Source organism: Amyelois transitella, chromosome 3 (assembly GCF_032362555.1).
Source record: "Amyelois transitella isolate CPQ chromosome 3, ilAmyTran1.1, whole genome shotgun sequence".
Lineage (NCBI taxonomy): Eukaryota > Metazoa > Arthropoda > Insecta > Lepidoptera > Pyralidae > Amyelois > Amyelois transitella.
In genome coordinates, this window is record NC_083506.1 from 9,878,255 (window position 1) to 9,901,732 (window position 23,478).

Sequence of the window (23,478 nt, forward strand, 5' to 3'; positions counted from 1 at the left end):
TAGGTAGTATATCTCTCTATTTAGTTTGTGGTTTGAGTTTAAATTGAGAGACAACGTTGTGTCAACGATCTGTGACTTATTTCTAAAGTGAGATACCTATACAGACAGATTCAAAACAAAGAGTATACCTAATATTCACTGCGAACTACATCAAAATATAAAGTGAGTATGTACTAGCAGCTTATATAGCTCATAATGTAAATGTAGTTATTAAATTAAACAAATGAGCAAAATCCATGATCACAACTGTTATATGTAAATAAGTACGTAACACAGATTTAAAAACATTACTTGAAGGTAAGTAAGTACGCAGGTACGCCACCTTACACCTGTGAAAAAAGCTTTTACTGGAAGGTATTTCTTTGTTTATTTTTTCTCACAATTCTTACGTTGTCTTTGTTCAGGGGTTTCCCTCACGGTCCCAGCCTAACAAACAAAACGAGTGTTTATCTTGTTGTTCTTGGTTTCATTTCTTAATTTTTTTGTAGGGGAGGGAATGCATGTTCAATTCTGCAATAAATTGTAAAAATGTTGAAAAATCCTAGGCAAATAGAAGAAGACTTGGATAGTGACAATGAGTTACCAAGTAGGTTAAAAATTATACTTATTTACTGCCTAGCTTTTGCGGAGGGGATTTACTTCAGTGACAATATAAAAAAACTTTTTTTTTCCTTAAATTTTTTAAGTGGATGATGTTTATATTGTTGGATGCATTATATGTTTAAAAATGCAAATTATTGGCCCCGGAGACCCAGGAGGATATGTTTGTTAAAACATATCCTCAGTTTGAGACAGGAGAGGATATGTTTGTTAAAAGTATCTACATTATGCTACACCGTCAAATTAAAAAGCCATTACATTTTCAGATGATTACATTGAAGAAACTCCAGACATTCCAGCCTATAAAAATGATAGACGCTTTGATGTTATCCATTTCCCATGGGTTCAAAAGTTTCTCAAGAAAAATATTGAGAAATCAACAGAGGCTTGGAAACCGTATCTCTACTCCACCATAAATGAAAGAACTATATTGAAAAAAACAAATGAACTAAAATGTGGTGAAAAATTACTTGTCACAGAAGGTGTGCTTACACAAGGTGATATACTTTGTTTGAAATGTATAGAAAGCTCTTGTTCCGACTCTACACTACTGTGGCTGGTCAATTTCTTCATTTATAAAGATCTACAATCTAACTTTGACTTTCTAAAAACATGCTTAGTTGGAAGATTTGGAAAATTATATGATATTTCATTAGACACATGTTCTAAGGTACACAATTTTGAGATACTAATAGAAAATGAAATGAAGAAAGAAAATAATATCTAAATGACAACATGATTGGCAAATTAAACACATAACAACTTTTATATCATACTGTATTATTAAAAAAGCAGTAAATAATATAATATGTTTTAGTATTATTTATCAGTTTCCTTTTCAATATGTTCCAGGAATCCTTTAGAGCATCTCAATGATTGCTGGTAACACTTTTCAAATCCCTTTGAATCACTGTCCTGAAAAAAAAATCCTAACATTAACAACATAGAACATAAAATTTTATGTACAGTACATTAACCTACCCAAATTCACTGCAAATTTGCAGGGCAAACTTGATATGTGGTTGACTGTATAAACTAAAACTCTGTAGGTACTTAACCTTTAAGTACCGACGTGCATTTTTTGTAACGTTAGTACCGATGTGAGGCCTGAGAGGCCGCGCATATTATATTGATTTTTTAAAGAAATGTATGAGTTAAATATTTGTCCTGGCATTATGATGAAAAATTAAGGGTTTAAAGAAAATACAAGTAAAGAAAGATAATACTTTATTTATTATTGAAAGAAAAAACACTAAAATAATACTTGGCATGAATTTTGGCAAAAAAATAGGTTGTTAGACACAAAAATTCATTAAACTAAAAATACTCCTATTAAAATAAATAATAATACTATTTTTTACTAACGACTTATAAAACTAAGAAAAAAAATATTGTAGGAACATAAACCTTCTGAAAAAAAAACTGTCCACAGTCCAACTACACATTAATTTTAAGCACAGTCTGGGCACACTTGTTTCGCGCACTGCAAACAAACGTGTTTTCTGCACGAATAGCATCCATAGGTCGACTTTCTTTGGGGTTTAGGTTGGCATGACAGACAAGTCTTTCGTGTTTTGACTAATTACCAAAATTCGGAAAAAAATTGTCATAGGCCAGCGTCTTGAACGGCGGCTGCAAGTATACACAGAGCATTTCTTATCTATTTCATCTACAGCCCATTTTGTAGAATTACAAAAATGTATTATTTCAGGTTTTCCTGAGTCGGTGTTTGTCCCTTCATTGTGATGCATTGATGAAGCTAAAATGACAACTTTTCCTTTTTTGGATTAATTGGATTGACGTGAACCAATTGTCACACATTATATTTTTTGTTACTGCCATGTAATGGTTTACTCAAACGGATTACCGCCTGCGTAGGAACTAAAAGCTGTCTTTCTTCATCAGTTAGTGTTTCTCCATATGAATTTTTCCCACTATACACATAACAATTATAGAAATAACCATTTTGCGCATCACACAAGCACATCAGTTTTAGTCCGTTTTATGCGGGGTTCTTTGCATGTATATAATCAAAAATGACTAGCAATCCCCCAAATAAGATCTCTTTGAATTCTGTAAATCTGTCGCACAACTATTTCGTTTACTGCCGGAAGTCCCTGGTGTAGCCATAGTTCATAATATCAGTGAAAATAACAGTTAACTTTAACAAAAAATTAAACAAAAAACTTACGTAAGTACCGACGTGAGGCCTGAGAGGCCGCGTCGGAATTTCAAAGCCTAATAACTCACCAAATACGCGCGCGACGACAACCCTTCCTGTTTTGATGTCAACGTGGACACTGACCATGCAGCTACTTAAGAGCAGGGATCGATGTTGTGCGGGGAAAGAGGTAAACTAGCAAGTTTAATACCTGCCGGGGCCTCTGAGACCGCACGTCGGTACTTAAAGGTTAATACCATTATTTAAAAAAGTACTATAGAAGCAGTGGAAAACAACTTTTACATACATAGTAAGGATCCCTTATAATCCGTTCTCCCTGAGGATCAAAGTCACCAAACAGAAGTAATTTAGCTTTGCAGTCTTTGGGTGCTCTTTTATTAAGATCCTTCATATTCGATTCATCCATGCCAAATATGTAATCATAGTGCTGGAAATCATCTGTGACTATCTGTTAGAATAAAGAGAAATAGTGTTACATATAATTCACAGGTGAATAAAATAGAGGTGTGAAAAAAGGGGAGATAAAATATAAACAACACCTATAGACAGTTTTCTATACATCTTTTTCCATAAAATATACAATGGAGACTTGGCTCTTACCAAATTAAAAAAAACCCTAAATTGTATGTCAGTTAACAAGTACGTACAAACATTATGTATCATTTCAAATTGCAAAAGCTTACTAAACGAAAGAATAAGTGTAACAACAGAGAGATTAGTGTAGAAATGGAACCCAAAAAATTGGGTAATTTATGATAAGCACAAAATCTATCACTCACCTGCCTAGCATGGTTACTATAAGGGACATTATGTTTCTTCATAGTATCCAGGGCTCTCCAATCAGGCGGATTCCCAACATGCCAGCCACCAATTGCTGCACTGTCTATTTCCCACTTATCCCCTAAACCCATTTCATTTACAGTTTTTTGAAATACACCTTCAGCTATTGGGGATCTACAAATATTACCTGAAAATGCATAGAAATTCTAATTTATGCTCTATGAGCTGCATTGTACTTGTTACACTCGGACCTATGATAATGGAAAAATAATTTTCACAAAAAAGGAATACCACAGTTTAAGTATAGGAATCTGCTATGCTTTCAGAACCCAAGGACAATAGATAGAATGTTTGTTATGTTGTGTAAACTAAGTGGAACTACCTACTGTAAAAAATATATATATCATACTAATATTATAAATGTGAAAGTGTGTTCTTTGTCGCAATTTCATAACAAAACCTCTGAAACTATCTCTATGTTGTATTGTATTCATTATGTTTAATAAACGTACCTAGACAAATAAAGAGAGCTTTTTTCTTATCACTCGACATATTCTTGGCCTGCTGATAAGATTTTTAATTTGATTGATTGGAAAATTAAAACAATAACGATTAGGTAGGAACCTAGCTCGAACCTATTACTAAAAAAATATCGTAAATTGTTCGCAATAAGTAGTGCAAAATAGAATAAACTTAAATCACAGATATTATTACGTGACTCGATTAAATCAAGAAGATGTTGAATATTATGGAATAATTATGAATAGTACATTCACACAGGAAATATTAGGAATTTTATAATCATCTGACTGACTATTCAGCCTGACTGACATTTGCTTGCTGACGTAACCAAGACAAGACGTGACGAGTATCTTTTTTTTCTTTTGACGTGACAACGTCTTATAATTCAATTGAGCCGGCTGCACGCACGAAAAAACACAATCGGCCTTCGCGTTCGGCAGGGTATACCTTCTTCTCTATATACATACAAATCTATTAAACAAATGAAAAAAAATTTTCTTTTGAAAAATGCTACCATTCCATCAGTATTTTCTTAAGACGTTGTCACGTTCAATTATCGTCAGTAAACCGACTTTACAGATAACCGATTTTTTTATACCGCTAATAGACTATCCGATATTAAGAATGTCTTTGTAATACTAATAGTGTTTTATAAGTTAGACTCTGAATTACAACTGCAAGACCATGTTGAATATTAAAATAAGAGTTAGACCGTTCCGATTAGTCGACGCTCGTGTCTGTAGGGAGTGGACGTCTCCGTGCGCACACATGTATGTATATACATACATCAGTGTCGATTTCTCTAAGATGGCACGTAATATTTAAGCACTATAACTTTTATGCATTAAATAAAATGTAAAAATTTGTATACTTACAACCTTATTATTTAGAAATAGGTACATGCATGCATTTTATCTGTCACGAACGCAACTCGCGATTGTAGTCGCGGCCGAGGCGAGCGATGCGATTCTGCCAGCGCATGCGTAGCCCATACAAATTCACTGTGGCACTGTGAATAGCGCACTACCCTCTCTATTCACAGTGCTACGCTACAGTGCCACTACTTCTTCATTGGCACTACCTAACGATTTTTTGAATGTTTTTCACGATAGTGTAGATTTGTGATAGTGTTTGTTACGTTTTCTATCTTTCGATTGATTTAATTGACGTTTTAATTAGTAATTAGTTAATAATAGACATGAAAATATCAGTTATTTCATACATAACTGAAAATGTCAAATGAAATTTCTTTTTTGCGAACTTAACATTTATAACAAAAGCTGGAGCCACCCCAATTATAGGTAAATACCAGGAATTGCCACTGACATACATGTGCTTATTATTGTATACGCATAGGTACATTAATAATCATGTAATGCAAAATTATAAGTATTATAAATGGTGTGCTCCAAAAAAAGCAGATAATTTTGCTCGTCTTGATTTATAAACACATACATACAATTATATAATCACATCTTTGTCCCTCACGGGGTAGACAGAGCTAACTGTCCCGAAACAAAATTAAAGTCCACGTTCAACTGTTGTTTTACTGTATGACTTAGTGATAAAATTCAAATATTGACAGGTTGCTAGCCCATCGCTAAAAAGAATCCCAGGTTTAGTAGCCTATCCCTTAGTCGACTCTTATGGCATCCATGGAAAAGACATTGAGTGGTCCTATTCTAACGTGTTAAGAACCTCACGGCGAAGTACAGGTGATCACCTACGTCGATAGAGCGTGCAACTGAGCAAGCGTTCGTTTTTCAGACTATAGTAATAAACGAGAAGTCTAGTTAAACTCTCAGAAAGTCTTAATATCGCTTGCTGAATAACGAACCGTGTAATAGGGATCTTAGTTTTAGCAATTAAACTTCTCCTTGAGCTTATATTTTGCTAGTGTCGAGTTTAGACAGTTAAAATTAAGAATTATACCTACTTGTGTAATAGCTGTTCCGTGGGTGCTTTACTTCGCCCTTTCTTGGTAGGTAGGTACTTTTTGGGAGCTATTAAAAAAATTGTCAGTAATACAAAATAAATATAACAAAATTGATTGAAAACAAATATTTAATTTTAAATGCAATGTCGTGTGACGAATAGTTTTGTACTATAGGCCAACAAAAAAGAGAGAAATGCTTACTTCCCCTCAACAGTCCAACAACATACCTAGCCTAAAAATTACATTACCGCCTTTCTACCACTACTATATACATCGATATTACAGTGTTTGTGTTTCAGTGTTACACGGAGGGTTTGTATGACCCCTCCCCCCCAAGTATTTTTTTTTGCCGGAAGCCCCCCATTTTTTATATGAATTTTTGAAAGCTTTAAGCTAATTGCACTAAACAAAACGCAATATTTTCGGTTTGTCATTGTAAACTGTGTTAATTTAGTATTACATAATTAGTTTGTCTATTAAACATGTACAATACATTAATTAATATTATTTTAGCACTAAAAATATAGTCAAAAACTTTGCTTAAAAGTAAAAACAAAAAAGACACTTAACTATGAACAGAACGCAATCCGCCGTTTTGTTAATGTGCTACTGTCATCTTATCTACTGACTTCGAAAGTAGCTGTCGATAAACGGACAGCAGGGGGTGCAGGGGCAGCCCCCCGGCACGGGGGGGTCGATAGGTTTTTTTTTTTTACACCACACCCAGGGGGAGTTTATTGCAGTAACACTCTGTAAGGGTACAGAGACATTTTAAGACGCTATTATATACAGTATATGTGATAAACTAAATCTTAACTTAATTCTTCACCTAGTCTGCTTCTTTGTAATACAATGGTGGATTATTAGTCATTTACTTATGAAATACAACTTTATACATAACATATTTTTCTTTATCAATTATCTAAGTTCCTATTTGCAACATTTACTAACATTATTTTCTTACTTGAGTCATTTTTTATATATTTATAACAATTATTACTACGTATTCACATTCTGTCACGTCTTTGTTATTTTACCTAATTTTGTGGTTACTGCTAAATATTTTCTTAATCAAATTCGTTTGTACCGTCAATGTGCCTTACTTGATACTGCAGGTTAACTTGATACAAATAACTGGTTTTTTCGAACGCACCCATATTTTTTTACACATGGTAACATTACTGCTGGCAAGTGTCATGGCGACAGGAGAAAAGTGTGTGCAAGATAAATAATAACTAAAGTAAGTCTTTTCAAGCCTATTTTATGAATAATTAGAGTTGAAAGTTTTCACAATAAATTGTTAAGTTCTGTGGTTCATAAAACTTCACATGTTACTCGATCTGTGTTGATCTTTGTCAAAATCTGGTCTTTGCATAACCTAACCTTACTATTTAGCTACAAACTATCAAAGGTTTCGTGAATTTTAAGTTAAAACGACGGCTTGTGTGCCACTCCAAATGAAAATATTTCGAAGTGGTTGTAATTTGATACATTTGTTTCATGTTATCTACTGTCTCATGTTACCTACTGTTTCAAGTTACCAACTGTCTCAAGTTATTTACTATGTCTCAAAATGGCTTAATAATTGTTAAAACTTTCTTTTTAATTAAAAGCTCGTTTTGCGGCCATTTTTTTCTGTCAAAAATTTAATATTTCAATGAAATCATAGAAACCATAGATTCATGTAAACTTGTTGTCAAGTATTTTAAATATAATATGAATGTGAACGAAAAGGATTTTTTTTGCGATTAATGGATAATCTTTTCATAAAAATAACAATGGTGTAAAATGTTCTATTCTTATTAATCAATCCTATAAAAATTATCTTTTGATGTATGTCACAGATATAATAACATTACATTTAATGTAATGTTTTTATATCTGTGGTGTATGTAATGAATTTTCATGTCTACTATGGTTTTGAAGATTTCAATGGAAGGGTAAAATAATTGACAAGAAAATTTGCCAAGAAAGACAATTATCTTGGGCTTACCTAAATCTTCATTTCGATTTTTTGACAGAACATGGGAAAGTATCGAAAGAAAATTGGGTCACGGCCATACCGTAACTACTCCAATGAAGCGGTTGAAAATGCAGTGGCTTCAGTGCGAAAAGGTATGTCGATTAGAAAAGCTGCAGAAAAATATAATGTTCCACCAGCCACTGTACAGAGAAAAGTGCGTTGTAAGCATATGAATAAAGTTGGAAGACCCACAGTTTTTTCAAATGAAGATGAAAATATAATTGTAGAAGCCTTAATTCTTTGCGGGAAATGGGGATTTCCTATAACAGCCTTTGACTTGACGCTTATTGTGAAGCAATACCTTGACACGAAGGGAAAGACAGAACCTAGATTTAAGAACAATTTGCCAGGAAGATTTTGGTTGAAAGGATTTTTAGACCGAAACAAACATGAAATTTCGTACAAGTTTTGTGAAAACATTAAAAGAGCAAGAGCTGCTGTTAATCCTGAAATGATATCTGATTATTTTGATAATCTAATGATTAGCTTGGAGGGAGTAAAACCAGAAGCAATTGTGAATTTTGATGAAACTAACTTTACCGACGACCCTGGAAAAACAAAAGTATTAGTAAGAAGAGGTTTCAAAAGTCCAAAAAATATCATTGACGCTTCGAAATCGAGCACATCGGTTATGTTTGCAGGATCAGCATCAGGAGCTTTATTACCAATATATGTCGTATATAAGGCTGAGCACCTTTACGATTCTTGGTTGAGAGGAGGGCCAGCTAATACATTCTACAATCGAACAAGAAGCGGTTGGTTTGACAGTACAACGTTTGAAGACTGGTTTTTCAAAGTGGTTGTACCTTATTTCAGTTCGGTAGGTGAAGGTCCGAAAGCAATACTAGGAGATAACCTGGCAAGTCATCTGTCTGTAAAGGTTATACAAAAATGTGCGGAATCAGATATTCGTTTCATATTTCTCCCTGCAAATAGTTCACACTTAACCCAACCGCTTGATGTCGCTTACTTCCGTCCACTTAAAGCAATATGGCGAAAAACCTTATTAGAATGGAAGCAGAAAACCAGGGGCTGCATTCCCAAAGATCAGTTTCCGCGACTTTTAAAACGATCGTTAGATCAACTGTTGACATCTTCAGAGAATTTAAAGTCAGGGTTTCGTGCAGCTGGGATTTGCCCTCTCAACAAACAAACAGTTCTGGCCAAGCTTCCCGTTGAAACTCCAGAAAATAACAGCACATCTAAAGAATGGGCGAGTGCATTCGAAAGTTTTTTAAAAGAAAGTCGTCTTAATACATCAGCTCCTCTTAAAGTGAGAAAGAAAAAATTGCAAGCTTCGGCAGGTCAAAGCCTTACAGTCTCCGATATTACAAATCCTTCAAATACTCAAAATATTGAAGAAGTAGACGTGGGAATTTGTGATGCAGAAGAAGATTATTTAGAAGTAAACATAGATTCAGATCCATTATTTACGCAACCGAAAACAGCACGTGAAGAAGACACGGATACTACAGTTTCTAGCAATTATTCTGTACATGATACATCTGATAGTGATAATATATCTGAATTACAAGATTTCGATAATTTGATAGAAAAAACCACAACCCAATCAAATATCATTCCTAACATTAAATTAAAACAACAAAGAAAACATGTATATTTAGATTCTGAAGATCAAGAAAATATATTTTTCCAGCCAAGAGTCTCTAAATCACGAGAAAAATCAAAAGGTGAAGAGGACATAATTTCGCAATCAAAAATATCTAAATCAGTACAGAAACTGTCTTCTTCCACAAAAGATCAAAATAATGTAATTACTCAGCCAGAAGTATTTGCATCACCACAGGAACCATTATCTTCCACTAATCAAGACGACATTATTACGCTACCAAAAGTATATGAACCAGAACAGCAACCATCTACCTCTAAATCTATTGATATAAAACGCAAACCTAAAGATCAAAACGATATAACTTCGCAGCCAAAAGTATTTAAATCAACACAGCAACCATCATCCTCCAAATCTGCTAAAATGAAACTGAAACAAATTTTAAGTGAAACCAAGAATGAACATATAGAAACCGAACCTACTTCTGAAGTATCTGTAAAAATGTATGACTTTGTAAAAATTCACTTAATATATGATGGCTTTAAAAATAAACCAATGGTAAAAGAGTTCTTTGCTCAGATAACTGAAATATTAAATGAGAATGAGTATTCCTGTAAGTTTTTGAGAAAAAGCACAAATAAAGGAATTTATGTATTTCCCCCTGTTGATGATATTATGACTGTTGACTCTCAAAAAATTATATCAGTTGTTAAGCCAGTATTGTTGAAAAGAGGTCGTTACAGTTTCAATGTAAATGTAAGTAATATAAAGCCAAATCTTATTATTAATGAAGACTGATTGAAATTTTAAGACTGAAGAATATTGTTTATTAGTTGTAAGTTCAAGTACTCACTTAAGTGTTGTCAATTTGATACATGCAGTCAACTTGAAACGTCTCATTTTAGAAACTGATTTATCTGATTATTTTTGTAATGTTTAATTATTGTAATGATTAGCTTATAAAGCTACCAAAAACGTGTATTATTTTTTTAGTTACTATAGTACCCACTATATATGAAAATATTGGAGTATGATTGTTATAAGTTTTTGAGTTATGTAAGATTAAATTCTTGTTTCATTATTTTCTCCTTATTTTACTTTAGAAAAGTATTTCTATTTGTTTTCACTGCATTGCCAAATAAGCGAACAACGTTGATTTAAACTGATTGTAATGAATATTAATAAAAATTGAGCTATACGGAACTTGTTTCATTTTTGGTACTTAAAATTTAGTGCAGCTGCCCAAAAAAAAAATTTTCAGTTGGTCATGTAGTTTTTGAATTTTTTTACTGTCTCAAGTATTCATTTAAATTCTATTCATGATACTTTCATATGTTTTGTGTGGTGTATCAATTATGGCACTTCATGATGGTAACATGAGACAGCAAAAATAAAAAAAATAAAAAATCTGTGATGTACCTATGGGCTTGGGGAAGCATTTTTTGGATAAAAAAGGTACAGACTATATTATAGATGTGAATACTGTCACTATTCGTTGACACAGTAAAAGTTTATAAACACCTGAATTCCAAAACTGTCTCAAGTAAGGCGCTATGACGGTACTTTTTTATTATTAATGAGCATGATTTGCAATTTCTTAGTCATCGGCTTAATATTTATCAAGTATTTATTTTACAGCTGTCATTTGTTAAATTTCTACCGTCATTGATGATCATTCGGTTTAGATAAACAATTATCGAGTCAAAAGTTTTAAAAACAGGTACCTATATACTTATAACTACTTAATACTAAATCACCCAATTAAAATCCCTTATATATAATTATACTATTTAAACATACTATTGCACTTTATGTGTCTTCGCGTCAGCAAATATAAAATATTTTCTGGTGCGGAGCCACCTGTGCATTATCATGTGAGCCGAGTCTTGTTTTCCGGTGCTTGATCCTATTCAGATCTTGAGGGTTCCCGGAGGGTTGCAGCGACACAGAACACTTTACTACACAAATTTATTTGATTTTATTTAATTTTCACAATAATTTTTATTTTTTGCAATATTTTTCCGCGGAGCGCACCGGAAAACGTCCGCACTCTACGCGTGCTCGAAGCAGACTCGGGGTCGGTAGGTTAGGCTGGTGTAAACCAGGGCCGGTCGGGCGGCGGAAACGGGATTCCGCTGCCTGGCGACACGGCCCTGGGTTGAAGGCGCGCTTGTGCCAGGCGCGCCCTCCCCTAGCGGGTAGAATTGAAGACCGACGGGTCACCCCGCTGGCCGCTCCGTGAAGAGCGGCCGAGCCGAGGCCGCCGTGGAAGCGGCCGCCGCGTCAGGAATATGAGCGAGGGCAGCTCACACACCTGGCAACAAGCGGTAGGCGATGGCACCGTGTGGTTTTAGTGGGTTCAAGCCCCACATAACCCGTCCGGCTTCCCGTAGCCGGCCGGGTAGACGAAGGTCTTTCCACACGTAAAAAAAAAAAAAAAAAGGCTGGTGTAAACCACCAAAGCGGAGCGAGCGAAGCGAGCGGAGCGTTCAAACAAAAAAGCCTAGTATAGGTTAGGTTAGGTTTAACTCCCCTTCACCCCTTTCATCCCTTCTTACTTTCCCCCCCCCTTGCCCATCTGGCGGTTAATGACCTTTAGCACACTTTTTATATGAAAACTTTAAAAATTCGTAAAAAAAAACTATAGGCTTCCGGCAAGGGAGGGGGGGGAGTTACCCCCTCCCTCGTGAAATCTTTGAAATCGCGTCTTAGATTCTTTGCTGCTATTAGTTGAGCGCGTCAATTTCTTCGCGATGATTGACAATTGTTGTGTGGTTTGATGTTGTGACGAGTGGCGTAGAGATGTCGCCACAAACCCTTATGCCATACAACTACAACTGAATGGGGCTTTTCAGTCCTGGCTTTTGTTTATCCCGTATAGAAAAAAACGTAAATAAGTATTTTATGTTAAAAATAAGGTGAAAATTGGAGCGTTCAAGAGTACTTATAATTATGAAATCAAGTGTTTATTTTGTGCATTTCTTTTCCACTTATTCATTCCCCTGTAAAAAAAAAATTTAAATCCAAATATTTTTATTCTAGGGTTTAGTGGACAGGATTCCCTATGTTAAAAAAGAAATTCCTTCCTGATATTTGTTATGTTATTACGATTAAAGTCAACTTAACATTTAAAAATCACCAGTGAATTTTTACGTTTTAGTTTTTTATTTTATCTTTTAATAAAATTTATTAAAGGTTTATTTTGAAAAGGCTAAAGTGCTTTCCGTTCATAGTGGGAATGGGATTGTTTAAAAACTGGGAACACTTCGAAATGTTAGAAGCTTAGAAGTCAGAAAATCTGAGTCTGTATATCTGTGGTCTGAGTCTTTGGACATTATACATATTTGTCTATGGTCTAAGTATGTAGGTATGTACATGTGTGTAAATAAACATTAGAATTTTTCTTGATTTATCTTTATCGCTTTTCATGACGTATTTAAGCATGGAAACAATGTTGGTGGGAACGAAGACAAAGTCCAAGTAAGACAATCTTAGGTGCCGGCTGCAAAATTTTTAAAGTGTTCTGTCGGCAGCAAGTAGAAAAATATCCAAGAAGTTAAAAATTATGTATTCTGAAGTTATTAAAACCGTTAACTCTGTTCCAACTCGTATTTTGACATGGGGAAATCCTTTGGAAAGTGACCAAGGCGAAGTTATAGTGTGTATATCCGGGAACCCCGGATTACCAGACTTTTATATTGAATTTGCATCAGAGTTACATAAATTGACTGGATTACCAATGTGTGTTATTGGTAGGTATTCTTTTTTTCATTATATATTATAATACTAAATAATACTATTGTACCTAACCTTTTATCCAGCTGTTCTCGCTCATGTAGGAGAAGACATTGACACAATAAGACAGATAGTTTCAGATAATATTGCACTAGCGTTGGTGTTAAACTACTTGGTTTTTGGTAAAATAATGAAAAATATAATATTTGGGTTTGCACACTAATTTATCACCATTTTTATTTCAGGTCAAGCTGGTCATGATTGTGTAACTAATCAGCAGGCTTGCGTTTTGAAAAATAATAAGCATTTATTCTCCCTTCAAGGTCAAGTAGAACATAAGTTAAACTTTATCAATGAATGTATTGATAATAATTGCCATATACATCTCATAGGTCATTCAATAGGAACATGGATGATTATTGAAATGCTGAACAGGCATTCTGAACTGATTAATAAAATATTATCCATAAATTTACTATTTCCGACAATTCAAAGAATGGCATTGGCACCCAATGGAAAATACATTACAAATGTTTTGTCTAGGATTCATATATTGCTAATGTTTTTTATCAATATAATTCATATTCTGCCCGAAGCAGTTCGTTCTTTCTTTATTAATTTATATATTAATTGGAATAAGCTGCCGCCATCATATAATAGTAGAATAAAAAAGTTTTTAAGTCCAACTAGCTTTGAGAAGATGTTGTTTTTAAGTTATGATGAAATGGCAAGGGTTACAGACATAAATAGAAGTGGCATTGATAAAATAAAACATCTGACAAACGTTATATACAGTGATAGAGATGGCTGGGCACCAGTTAGCTATATGGAAGATTTAAAGCCATTTCAGCCTCCTCTGCAAATGAAACTTGTCAGTGTGGATCATGCATTTGTTTTAAAATCATCTGAACAAGTTGCAAGTATGACTGAAGGTTTTATCAAGAGTAAAAAATTAAAGCATTAAGTATTAAATAAAAATACATCTAATGGGGGTATTTGGAAAATATTACTTTTTGCATTTATAAATTAAATTTTTTAATAGAATTTAAATATTGCACCCCATCAATCATAAAGCCATTTATTGCTGGCAAGGCACAAGCAAAGAATGAAATGGTTTTTTACTATGAGTATGTACACCCATTTATATTTAAAATAGAGGTTTACCCACTCTCTCAGTCGTGAACAATTTTGGGATTATTTTACAAGTTAAATTATTATGCATTTTGGTGATAAGCTGTATGTTAGGACACATCTGTATTAGGTACTTAGAGGTGCTAGGAGCTTAGTTATATGTATATGGGTACTTAGTGTAGCTGTAGCAAAAATAAAATAAAGGGCATGGACCTGCATACTAGTTGCTAGGTTCACCTATCACCTTTGATAATACCAATCATTTAATATCAAAAGATGGGCAGCTTCAAACACCTGATTACAATATTGCTACCTACAAAGTAAAAAAGTTTTATCTCTTGCCTATTGTTGTTCAAATATTTCATCCTTTCTAAAATCAAGTTATTAAAGCATACTTGGCAATAAAATTTGTTTAACTTATTACAAAGAGTAAACAAGAAAAGATTTTTGTATCAGTCAACCTAGCGAAAGAAAAAGGCTTTTAAAGATATGTGCACTTTAATTTATTAAAAATTATGTTACATGTTATATTTAGAAATATTATTATACATTATCTATACGAGCCACCAATAACAAGGTGGGGTCACTGTATGAAAATAAGGGTTAGTTGGTGTGTAAACTTTAACAAACATGCTTTCCATACTGTGATCATCGTAGTTGTCCCACACAGGTTATAGATGGCTTGCATTGATACCAATACAACGAAAACTTATACTTTCAATCATACAATTAACTGAAATAAGTACATACAAGGAAAACAAAGGAGCGAGTATTTCGGGTATTATAATTTATTAAATATATATAATGGCACGTGTACGGCAGTAGTATAATATAATGTGCCTTATTGTTTATTTGTTTATGTGGCCATAAGTAAAAAGCTTTAAAGTAATTCTGAGTTTTATTTAAATAAAATAAAATCCTCTAATCTCCAATATATCATAAATTGTTTATGTAGTAAATTAAAACAAAAACTCATTTTAAAAATAAAAATATTTGAATTAAATGTTTCCATATAAATGAAGGAAAAATAAAATTTAAGAGCTGCAATCAGTAACGAATTCTCATCACTACTTTGTAACGTTTGAAGTCTATTCATGTTTAAGTAAATATTTAAATGTGTCTTTGGTAGAACTATGTGTATATCAGATAGTAATACTTGTATTTTTAAGCTAATACTCCATAGAAATAGAAAATAAATAATAATGATTTTTTTACTAGCATAACATAACATCACCATACTAGTGATTAAACCAATTGTGTGGTTGTGTCCGATGAATAATTTCTCTAAAATAATTCTGCAGGCCTTCCAATTTATCAGTAACAGAACATCATATTTGGTCTGGAATCAACTTTAGCTGTTTTACATAATATAATCTACATTATTGTTGATAAAACTTCCCCAAAATCAATCTCTCTGCTAAAAATTAACGTAGCACAAAACAATACAAAATATTTTTTTCTAACGAACGAACTTATTATGTGCCTTGAACAGGATGTGATGTAGGTACTGTAAAAAAGTGAGATTCAATGTAGAACATACCAAACATTACAGATGGTTATCAAGGGTCATAGAAATTTTAGTATAAAATATTATTTATAAAATCAGTCATTTCATATTTATAATCTGGCCTGAAGAAAGCCTGAAATCATATTTTAATTACTCTATAATGTATGCATTCACAACCTCTGCAAGGCCCATATAATAATTAATTAAAAATAAGATTATATTTTAATAACATGCAAACAAAATTTATCAAAATAACTATAAACATATAGGTATTATAACGATAAAACAGCACGTTTTATCTGCAGTTGGTTGCACTATTAAATGGGATTTATTTATTTTTACTGAACTTGTAGATTCTTCTAGAACTCCATTCCAACCTTAGAAATCAGAATAACATAAGACAATAGAAGTGCGGTATTGAACCCGTGCAAATGACGTTAAATACATTTTCTTAAGATGCAAAACATGCCACATTCACAAGTAACACATTTATTCATCCATTATTCTGAATTCTATGATTTCAACACCTAGGATTTTTCTTAAATGAAGAGTAAGAATTTAGATACCAAAGTTCGCAATATTGAATCTTAATCTTGCGAATAAATATCTTCAGACATTAATGTAATCAATACGCTTGGCTGTTGTTCTTCAGAAATTTCTGAATAAGATTCAATTTAACATGTTGAACTCCCTCCTGTGATCCCTTAACAATAATAAATGCATAAATGAGACAACGTAAAGAACTTAAAACATGAACATAAAGGTACATTTACAAATTTCATTAAATAAAATTTGATATCAGAAAATATATTGAACACACACTAAATGAAATAGTCATTGAAAAGTCAATTTTTGTTTTATTTCTCAGTTCCAGCAAGATAACACGTTAATAATTTTATGAAGGTATGTAGTAGGTATATTTTCATAAATACAGTGAATAACATGTTTGTTACATTATTGCATAAATACGAAACAAACAAACAGAGGTACAATAGATATAATTATTTGTAACAATATCTATGTCGCAGCTGTGTGGTTAAAATAGCTGTAAAATAATGAACCCGTTAAAATATACTAATGCAATATGATAGCGAATTTTCAGTCAGCTGTTGTGTTGAAAGCTATGATTGCTCTAATGATTTTACTATAATGCTAGCTGTTTAATTAAACAGCTTTTAACCACATTTAGCAGCGACATCCTTACATTTCAGCAGAATAAGTCTGGAAAAAATGTACTCGTAATTGAATATTAGAAAAAAAAAACAATGTACGTAGCACAACATTACACAAAGTTTATGTGGTTTAATTTAATTTTGAGCATAAGGCTACCGCTTTTACAGTTGCATGATATTTGTTGTAATCTTGATAGTGTAACACATGCAAGCCCTTAGTTGAGTTGTTGGAAACTGAGGATATAGATAGAATCATGACGTTCGCCTCCATCTTCAGGCTTTCCAGCCAGGAGACAGGGGCAAGACACACGGGAGGCAGTAGCGCGGAATAGTGGCAGAGGGACTTAGTGGCCTTTGGGATTTCAAATATCGCAGCGACTCTGTTAATATCTGTCTTAGTAGTCTCAATACAATTTTTATTTTTCTGTTTATCAGTCTACTATATTATTTAATCACCATCGGAAGATACCCAAGAAGAATTTTGAAGCATTTTTATATTTTTGATTCAAATAAATATAATCCACTACCATCTTCCCACTGCTCCCAAAAAGGTTGAAAAATTATATTCAAGAACGGGGACGACCGCTAAATTGTTGCGTTGCGGTAGCCTTTTATATATAAATTACAGGAAGACAAAAGACTAGCAACATTATCGAAACAAAGGTTCATATTTTGATTTCAAGAATATTTTTAAATATTACATAACCAATGCATAGCGCAACGCGTTAGTAGGTACCCATTGAATTTAAGTATAGGCACAGTGCTCACATAATTCTCGCCCATACAGAGGGAAGCAATCCAAAAAATAAAAAACACAAGAGTATGAAGTTTTGCGATTTATCTATCGGACAAATTTTTATCCGCCTCTTGAAAAGCTACCTCTTGTGACCTAAATTGCTTCCTCCTGTTTGTACGGCCCTTAATACACTGACAGTCAAATTGTTTCGAACTACAGTAATGAAAATAGAGATTAGGAGCCACAATGAGATTTTGAAGGTTTTGTTTTTATACAACTGGACGTAATTCAATATTACATAACAGGGGCTCTTTCCTAATGGAATGTTATAGGGTGCTATTCACTTACTTCGTTCATACCATTTATTTATATCTGATTATGGTAACAGCTATAATTTGTGATAATTTCATAGCATTATATTTTTACGACTCTAACTATATATGTACAATGCCTGGAAGATAATTTTGAAAAACAGCAATTTCAGGTTACTAGTACAACTGAATGATTTCACATTATTAAATTGTGCGTAAATTCATAACAATGTGTAATATGTAAAACAGAATCTTTTAAAATATAATCCGGGTTTAAATATAATAATGTTTAGATATATGTTATCATTACAATGGAAATAATAATACCTAACTCGACATTCGTATTTATGCACAACCTCCTGAAGTAAAATATAATTACAATGCAAAACCTTTTACGATCATGCTCCATCATCATAATATTACATACATATCCCTTTACAATAATTGAATATGATACAATTATAATTTTGAAACCTTATTACTAAAGGGATACAAAATTCACAATAATAATACTCGTACATCAAAAGGGACAACACACAATCATACACAGGTTATAAATCGTCATCCCGTCCAACGGTCGACCGGACGACACGAAACTTTATCTATATTTCTAATCGTCCCGTTTAGCTCCAATCGAGACCGCGGCAACTTCAACACGTAGTCTCTAGCAGCGGATCTGCTACCTTTTTTACGCCATCTATATCCACTGAGGAACATATAATTTTTTGGGAAGCGGACTTATAGGGGCGACGCGGGCGATCATCGTCATCCGAGAGAGCCCGGGGCGAGGGTCGCGGCGCGAGGCGGGCCGGCGACGGGCGCGGCGAGCGCGCCTCGCACGTGCACTGCGCGCCCAGCGAGCCGCCCGCCGCGCGCGCCGCCCGCGCCGCCCGCCGGCACTCGCAGCTCTCGAGGCCGCACGTCTCGCACCCCACGGCCGCCCGCCGCTCCAGCTTCCCGCGTTTGAAAGTCGCGCTCTCGCGTCGTGTTTCCGATTCGCCGCTCGGCTCGCAGCCCTCCTCTCTTGTCGCGTTGCGGTCGCGATGAGTTTCCGTAGCGGATCGAGCCGTCGGATTTTTTACCCAAGGATCGAGGGATTGGCGAGCGGATTTAGAGCGCCCGGAGGCACTTTCGAGGTCGATTTCGCTCATCTTCCGCCAAGGGTTTCCCGACAGGGTTGCAGCTTCGCTCATCCCGCGGTCTCGGAGACGCGGCCGCGCCTGTGCCGTGTCGTCGGTGTCGCGGCGATCTAGGCCGTGCAGCGAGGCGTCGGGCGAGGAGCGCTCGCTGCGCACGGCGCGCGGCACCACAGCAATGGGGAGATGCGAGGGCGAAGGCGCAGGTTCGACTGTGGGCCGCTCGGAGTGCGAGCGAGCGCGCGGCACGTGCGCGCGGCTGGCGGGAGTCACGTCACTCAGTGATCGTAGGTGTATACGACGCCGGACGCCCACTGGGGAATCCGTATCGGTAACGTTGATGCTGATGTTATGAGCGACGGGCTTCGGACTTTTATTATCTTTAGATCCGACATCATTATTGTCTACACACTTATCGTTCTCTTTAAAATTACGTGGGCTGACAGAACTGTTCGTATTAGCAGAATTTTTGTTGGGGCCGGCCCGGCTGGGCCCGGCCCCCGCTAGCTAGAGGAGTCTTTCTGTTGCTGAACTTGAAGTGCCAGAACTCAATGTCGAAGCAGGGTTTTGGTCGTCACCTAAACAAAATATGAATGTAAAATAATGTAAAAAGAACATATGTGCCTAACATATGTTTTGTTTTATAAAAAGTCAACCACACTTAAAGTACCTACAAAGTACATATATTATAGTACTATAAAAACAAGCTCACCTTGAGTAGTCTGGCCAGTGGCCGGCAGTCTTTGTCAGTTGAGCAATTCTACTGAAACAAATCGCTTCAGCCTTTCTAGGTATTGGTTAAAGAGTTCGACATCATTATGTCCGGCACCCTGAAAAACATAACAAATTATAATAATAACACACACAAATTCCATCATTGAGATTCAGTAATTAAGTTTAGTAAACGCTTACTTATCATTGAAGGCAAGAAAAGCAGCTGGCACATATAATCATTTGTCATGGTGTTATTGAATAAGAAATATGATGCTTACCTCTACCCATAAGGGCTCCACAGCGCGCGGACAGCGTTCGTATATTGCTAGTCCATGTGAGAAGTCAATCACCTCATCTTCAGTGCCATGAATAACAAGGACTGGAGAGGTCACTTTGGGAATTTTGTCAATACTGTAACATCATAAAATACTTGCATTAGATTTGTAAGTAGGTATAATAAACAATCTATTGCCTGCAATTGTTTGCCGTAAAAGTTCACTGACAATCTTTCTTCCCCTCTTTTAACCCCTTCGCCCCTTTTTTGCCAATGTTCTTCCTCAGGGTTATCTCTATCTCTCTAATACCACATTTCATCAAAACCGGTGCAGTAGTTTAAAATTAAAAGCATAACAGACAGAGTCACTTTCACATTTATAATATAATAGTAAGTAGATTGCCTTTACATTTATCAGCTTCTGCCTTCATTAAACAAAGTTTGGGGTACTGTACCTAAACACATATAGGCAGATTGCATCAAGGATCTTCTAAAGTGAGAATAATAAAAGGGTAATAGCTAGAGTATATTACAAGAATAAACTTAAACTAAAAGATTTTGAGAATGCTAAAAATTTTAATTTAAGCAAATAATAAAACTTACATAAATTGATATTGTATACACTGAAAGTGAACAATCAAATTTTATGTACAGACACAATACGGCTGACTAAGTAACTAGGGCTAAGTTGTTATATGTAAAGTGAAAGCATAACAACCACTGAATTAAAGTAGTAAAAAAACATGTATTACAGGTATATTATCCATGTAAGTACATAAGAAATGTTAATGCAGGATATTATAACACAAACTCGTAAGGTAATGAACACAAACTTGTAATTAGGAAGAGTTTTGGCCCTAGCTGTAGGACTACACAATAGGTTGAGATTTTTATACTAACTTTCTCTTCCTACTTTTAATAAGGTCTTTTTTATATGGGACTGATAATGCCATATATTCATAGTTGTTTTTTGGAAATGATGTCAGCATGCTTAAAAACACATAATTATATTGAAAAATCATTGCAAAAATCTGAGAAATAGGTCAAAAATCATAGCAAAAATCTGAGAAATAGGTCAACAGATAGAATCATTTTTGAAACTATGAATAAACTTTAACAGCATGTTAGGGAATATATTTTCTAGTATTTTATATTTTAGTGCCAAGTGGTTCCCAGCACCAATATAAAAAAGAATAGGACATCTCCATCTATATTCCATGGATGATATAAAAAGAGACTAAGGGATAGGTTTATAAACTTGGGATTCTTCTTTTAGGTGATGGACTAGCAACCTGGCAAAATTTGAATCTTAATTCTATCATTAAGCCTAACAGCTGAACATGGCCTATTAGTCTTTCAAGAGCTCTGGCTCTGTCTACACCCCAAGGGATATAGACATGATTATATGAATGAATTTAAGGTATTTATAAAATAATAGTTCATACATAAATCTTATTGATCAGTTCACCTCACTGAACTTGTTGAATATTCTTGTTAAACTTTATAACAAGTAACCAGAATAAAAAAAAACTTCTTATTGAAAAGTGGGACACTTCAGTTATTTCAAAAGACATGGTGTGATTCCATTTCTACATGTAAGGTGGGTTCAATGCAATTATCAAAAATAAATTACATGATAAGCATTGTAAAGGAAGGCTCTAATTTGATAACAAGTCTGGTCAAAACATAACACAGTGATAAAACAGAGTGAATTGTAAATGACTCATGATAATGAGTGATAAATACGCATGAATTATTCGTAATTGAGCACTGATTTATATGCTACATGAACTTCACTGTAGAAATAGATGTCAATGTAAAGAGAATTTGATTAATGAATTAAAAACATAGTTATTTTAGAAAACTATGTACTTATTTCTATGAAATTAGTTAGATGATGTCAGTTGTTTATAACCACATACCTTGGAAAGGCATCGAAGAACCATGTCCTCTTGGTGTTGGGAAACGCGACTCTCATGCCAGACATTAGAGGAGAGTGCAGCACCACAGCACCCACTTCATACCGAGCAGCCAGGTCCACAGTGGGAACTGTTCCAATGCTCTGTCCATACAGGATTATATTCTCTGGGCTGATGCCATAACGAGTGCGTAACGCTTGCCAGGCAGCGTCTATATCCGCGTATAAATTCTTTTCTGATGGCTTTCCACCACTTACACCATAGCCAGAGTAATCATAGCTGAATATATTACAGTTTATCCTAGTTCCTAAACCTAAGTAAAAACTACTCATTTGTCCGAGATCTACGGCATTTCCATGAGAAAACAATATCGTAAAGCGAGCGTTAGGGCTGCAACGAACAAAGAGACAAGCGATTCTGTTGCCTCTCGATGTTCTGGAGTAGAAACCCTCGATGTTCTCTTTTTCCCTTTCGGAATACTGCCATTCTGCTCTTTCGGTGAGGGTCAGCGAAAACTTGGATCCCGTTTCGTCGGGTGTGAATGCATACGTGGGTTCAGGAGGCAGGAACGCTAACTTAGCCGCAATTTTCCCCGGGCATGGCGGACAACAAAATAGGCAACATAGTTCACTGAAACTTAACCCGTTCATGTTGAAAACGTGTAATTAACCACAAGAAAACTATTGGACACTGGCCATTACAAAATTACAACTCACAAATAACTGGTCATAGCGAAAATAAAAGAATTTCACAAAATTGACAGTTCGTCAACATATCACTCGGCCATGACGGATTTTAGTGTTGTGCTTTGCTTCTACTAGGTAGGTAGATAACATTAATATCGTAAATTATCGATGTGATCGTCTTGAAATAAAAACTATTTATAAGTTTTGGAACACCTATAAACGTTATTATATATTAAATAAAAGCGAGTAAAATCGGAAGGGGTAAAATGCTGCGTTATGAAATATCAGAAATAGTTCATTCATCGACGTTTTCTTAAATCAAAAAACCGATCGAGTGCGTCTCGAGCCATTCGCAAAACCGCGGGCAGACATTTCGAAATTATCATGTTTATTATGGAACCCCTTAAAACGGATAGACTTAAATAACACTAAATCAATTTAGATAAATTTGGCACAAATAAATAAGACCTTAAAAAGTAGCCAGGCCACTTTTAGACCCTAAATACACAGACTTTCTTTGTTAGAAAATGGTAAAATACATGCG

At 34.8% G+C, this 23,478-nt stretch overlaps 4 protein-coding genes across 8 annotated transcripts; 2 read left to right on the forward strand and 2 right to left on the reverse strand.

Annotated features, from left to right (window-relative positions):
* On the forward strand, positions 1–1,422 carry LOC106140087 (uncharacterized). Of its 2 annotated transcripts, none has more exons than XM_013341615.2 (3): positions 1–263; positions 489–586; positions 867–1,422. In XM_013341615.2, the coding sequence occupies exons 2-3, from the start codon at positions 529–531 to the stop codon at positions 1,325–1,327; spliced, it is 519 nt and encodes a 172-aa protein (XP_013197069.2). In that variant the 5' UTR covers positions 1–263; positions 489–528; the 3' UTR covers positions 1,328–1,422. The 2 variants fall into 2 exon arrangements, with proteins under 2 accessions (XP_013197069.2, XP_013197067.2); XM_013341613.2 differs by having other exon boundaries at positions 1–162.
* LOC106140088 (low molecular weight phosphotyrosine protein phosphatase) lies at positions 1,361–13,463 on the reverse strand. 4 transcript variants are annotated; one of them, XM_060950281.1, is made up of 4 exons: positions 13,424–13,463; positions 3,562–3,749; positions 3,069–3,230; positions 1,361–1,515 (listed from the first exon to the last, which is right to left on the reverse strand). In XM_060950281.1, the coding sequence occupies exons 1-4, from the start codon at positions 13,446–13,448 to the stop codon at positions 1,420–1,422; spliced, it is 471 nt and encodes a 156-aa protein (XP_060806264.1). In that variant the 5' UTR covers positions 13,449–13,463; the 3' UTR covers positions 1,361–1,419. The 4 variants fall into 4 exon arrangements, with proteins under 4 accessions (XP_060806264.1, XP_013197070.2, XP_060806274.1 ...); XM_013341616.2 differs by lacking the exon at positions 13,424–13,463 and adding an exon at positions 4,075–4,401; XM_060950291.1 differs by lacking the exon at positions 13,424–13,463 and adding an exon at positions 3,949–4,066.
* On the forward strand, positions 12,962–17,205 carry LOC106140157 (lipid droplet-associated hydrolase). The gene is made up of 2 exons (XM_013341707.2): positions 12,962–13,365; positions 13,594–17,205. Exons 1-2 carry the CDS (start codon positions 13,179–13,181, stop codon positions 14,310–14,312), a joined length of 906 nt encoding a protein of 301 aa, XP_013197161.2. The 5' UTR covers positions 12,962–13,178; the 3' UTR covers positions 14,313–17,205.
* LOC106140099 (alpha/beta hydrolase domain-containing protein 17B) lies at positions 16,824–23,041 on the reverse strand. The gene is made up of 4 exons (XM_013341629.2): positions 22,252–23,041; positions 20,334–20,466; positions 20,054–20,171; positions 16,824–19,919 (listed from the first exon to the last, which is right to left on the reverse strand). The coding sequence occupies exons 1-3, from the start codon at positions 22,896–22,898 to the stop codon at positions 20,088–20,090; spliced, it is 864 nt and encodes a 287-aa protein (XP_013197083.1). The 5' UTR covers positions 22,899–23,041; the 3' UTR covers positions 16,824–19,919; positions 20,054–20,087.
* Positions 23,042–23,478: the final 437 nt, after the last annotated feature.